Below are 3,639 nucleotides of genomic sequence, written 5' to 3' on the forward strand. Positions count from 1 at the left end.
GGAGCCCGGCGCCGCGCCGGCGCCCCGCGCCAAGCCGCACGTGGTGAGTGTCCCCTCTGCGCGGGTGCCTCCCCCAGGAGGTTTGGCCATGGACGGAGCTTTCCCGGGTGGGTTCCTGGGATTCTCGCATCCTTCCGTGTTGCCTGAGGGGATCCCAATGGGGCTTTTCCGCCGCTCGGATCCCTGAGTTGCTCAGCTTCCCGTTTCCCAGCTCCGCCCATAAGAGCCAGCTCGTGGTGTGTCCGTGTTTCCGTCCCCAAAAATCGCTCTCTGTGCAAATTCCTCCAGGAAAAGAGCGGGATAGGCCAGGCAGGGACATGAGCAGCCTTTCCGTGTTATGCTTGATGTTCCTGCGAACTTCCCAGTGCTCCGGTTGGATCATGGCTTGTTCSCGATCCATGGCAGCACTAGTGGCTCAAGGAGCAAACAGGGCTTTTCTGCTGGCGGGAAATATGTCCACATGGAAATATCAGGGGGAAAAGTGCATTTTGCATGTTGCAATTCCGGGGATTTATCCCGTTCTCGGAAAAACCAATGCGGGTGCCGATTCCTGGAGGACACGTATTTCGGCACATTGCTAATGAGGAACACGTTGTGTTTTGGGGAAAGGCGGGTTGGGAATCCCTGTTTCCCATCCCCCTGGGGGAATTGTCGGCTGTTTCCCTGCCTCCGTGCCGGGGGGGAGGCCGCCGCTCGCGTCCTCGCCGTTCCGAGGCTGAAGGCCACATTCATCCTGGCGGAAACGCGTGGGCTCTGGCGCTCCCTGGCCCCGGCACGTGCCGTCCTCGGACTTTTGTTGTGGGATCTTTCCTCCAGGCTGGATCTTGTGTGTTTTCCATTACGAGGGGTTTCTCCGTAGCAGCATTTCCCCATTTCCCTGGCATTTTGGGAGCTTCTTGAAGCCGGGACATTCTCGTGATCCGGTTTCTCCGATGCTCCGGTTTCTGCCCCGCGGATGCCGTCTCCTCCGTGTTGCATCCCCCATCTCCAGAGCTGCTGGGATGGAAGAGAAGCCAGAAGGAAAAATCACCCGGTCACTTTGGGAATAACAGGAATAAGTCCTCAGGAATAACGTGCACATAGTAATAGCGCTTTGCTCAATCCGGCCGGATTTTGGCCTCGTACGCCGGAGCCTCCCATCCCGCGATGCTCTGGCGTGGGAACAGCGGCTCCGGCAGCCTCTCCGCCATATCCCAGAGGGATTTTGCAGCCGTGTCGGGGCAGCACCACTATTTTTAAGGCTGCTCGAGGCCTCCTCATCTCCCTTCTCCACCTTCCCGGCTTGCTCAGCCGGTCGCGACGCCTCCAAAAATTACCAGCTCCCRGGAACCCATTTTGGCCCCGTTTGGCCTCAAAAAAGCGGGCACCCCCCCCCCCCGGGGGCAGGAATGCTGCTCACCTTGCCCGAACCCGGAGCCAGGGGCCAATTTTCCCTTTTAAGGGCAACAGCGCCGCATCGGCCCCGCGACTGCCTCCGTGCCGGGCTCCAAGGCAAAAAAAATCCYGGGATTTTACATTTCCCTGATTTATTAGGGATAGCTGGCGTCGGATACCACCGGACAGAGGGGAAATGCTGGGGGGAGCCGAGTGCTGCTTTAACCCCGTAGTTGGATCCCTTGGCGCCTGCGCCGCTCACTCCCAATGCAGATTTATGTGCCCTGACCTATGGATACGGAGCCATCCCGTTTTATTTAGTTTTTCTCCCTGATTCCAGCTCTGCTCTGCAAGGGTGTTTAGCAGCTCCCAATGCACCCACTCCGGGGATCTTTGGCCCCTGCGGAAGCTCCAGGGCACCCAAACCTCCCTGCTTCCCTTTTCCCTCCTGCCAGAGGCTTCRGGATGAGGGGATGGTGCCAGTGTCGTTTCCAGATGGTTCGAGGTGCCAGGGAAAAGCCGGAGTCTCCTTAAAAAGCACCATGTTCCAGGCTGCAGGAGAGCCATGCTCCTGCATCAGGGTCTTCTCCCGGGGTTTTATCCGTGAGGCCGAGCAGTTGCATCCGAGGATTTTTTGCCGGATGGGGCAGAACGGAAGCGGTGGCTCAGGAGAGCCGGGAGATGGAGGCTGGGGAACCGGCCGGGCAACTCGTTGCATCGGGGCTTTGCTGGGCCCCGGCGGAGCTGCCGGCGGGTCCGGTTCCCGCCGGAGCGTCCCTAGGGATGGCGATCCCACGCGGCCAGCGCTGCCGCTGCGTGGGGGCAGCTCCCMGGGAAACGTCCCGGCTCGCATTCCCAGGAAGGAGCTGGGGGCGGAAACCATTGGCCCTGGAATCCCACGTGGGGAAAGGCCTGGAGCATCCCCGCTTTGGCGGGAGCTTTCCCAAAAAAGCCTTTTCTGGCCCCAAAGGCAGGAGCATCGGCCCGCGGGGCTGGGGATCACCCAGGCCCTGCTCGGCCGGCAGCACCGTTCCCGATGCTCACCGGGGTGGTTTCGGCATTCCCGGGAATCCCAGCCCGGCGTGTCGCAATCCGGGCGGAGGCCGGCGCGTTTCGGCTGCAAAGTGCCCGGTTTTGGGATGCGGCCGGGTGTTTTCTTGCTCCTTGGGGACCATCCCAGGTGCTCTTGTGCACAGGGAGGATGTGCAGGGGCGTCCCGTGTCCCAGGTGCATGAGGATCCCATGGACGCATGGATATGGAAGCAGTCCCTGCAGGGCCTGKGGACACCTGCGCTTCCCATGGCTCTTCTCATCTGCCCCCAAGTGTCAGCTCAGAGAAGGTACCAGGGATTTCTCCTGAGCTTGGAGGCAGGAACATGTTCTGGTTGGTCTTCCAGGTTGGTCTGCGGGCAGGATAAGGTGGTGATGCCCATTGCATAAAGGACAATGGGGACAACTCYGAAAGTGGAGGGATTTGGTCCATCTGGAGTTGTCCGGAGGGCTTTCCTCCACGTGCAGACTGGTGTGGTCCTTGCTCACCCTCTGGGCCTGGTCTCTTGTCTGTGGAGGAAGAGATTTGCTTCCTTCCATCCCTCCTCTGCCTCCATCCAGCCATCTCGATCCACCCACCTCTGCATCTCCACCCATCCACCTACCCATCTGCATCCATCCACCTATACATCTCCACTCATTCATCTCCATCCACCCACTCATCTCTATCCATCTGCCCATCCCTCTCCATGCTCCTACCGATTTCCATCCCTTTCCCTCCACCTATCCATCTCCATCCATCCACCTTCCCATCTCCATCTACTCCCTCGCTCATCTGCGCCCACCTACCTATCTCTGTTCATCTGCATCCACCCACTCATCTCCATCCATCTGCCCATCCACCTCCATTCACCTATCTATACATCTCCACCCATCCATCTGCATCTACCCACCCATCCCCATCTACTTCCCTACCTGTCTCCCTTCACCTATCCATCTCCATCCATCCCATCCATCTCCATCCACCCACCTATCTCCATCCCATGCATCTCCATCCATCTACCCATCTCCATGCATCCCATTCATCTCCATCCATCCTATTCATCTCCATCTACTCATCTCTATCCATCCCATCCATCTCCATCCACGTACCCCTCTCCATTAACCTGCCCATCTATCTCAACCCACTCTTCTCCACTCACCCACTCATCTCCATCCACCCACCCTTCTCTATCTGTTTATCATCTCCGTCCATCCACCCACCCATCTCCATGT

General features: G+C 58.8%; 1 protein-coding gene across 1 annotated transcript in view; it reads left to right on the forward strand.

Annotated features, from left to right (window-relative positions):
* The window catches only part of ARHGEF17 (Rho guanine nucleotide exchange factor 17), a gene marked incomplete at its 3' end in the record, with an annotated part of 26,264 nt that overhangs the window by 4,205 nt on the left and 18,420 nt on the right, over positions 1-3,639 (forward strand). Inside the window, exon 3 of the mRNA XM_026040954.1 lies at positions 5-43. Coding sequence (XP_025896739.1) covers positions 5-43 — 39 coding nt within the window. The remainder of the gene's footprint in view (positions 1-4; positions 44-3,639) is intronic.

The sequence above is a fragment of the Nothoprocta perdicaria genome, unplaced genomic scaffold (genome assembly GCF_003342845.1).
Source record: "Nothoprocta perdicaria isolate Ctin4 unplaced genomic scaffold, notPer1 scaffold_271, whole genome shotgun sequence".
NCBI classification, from domain to species: domain Eukaryota; kingdom Metazoa; phylum Chordata; class Aves; order Tinamiformes; family Tinamidae; genus Nothoprocta; species Nothoprocta perdicaria.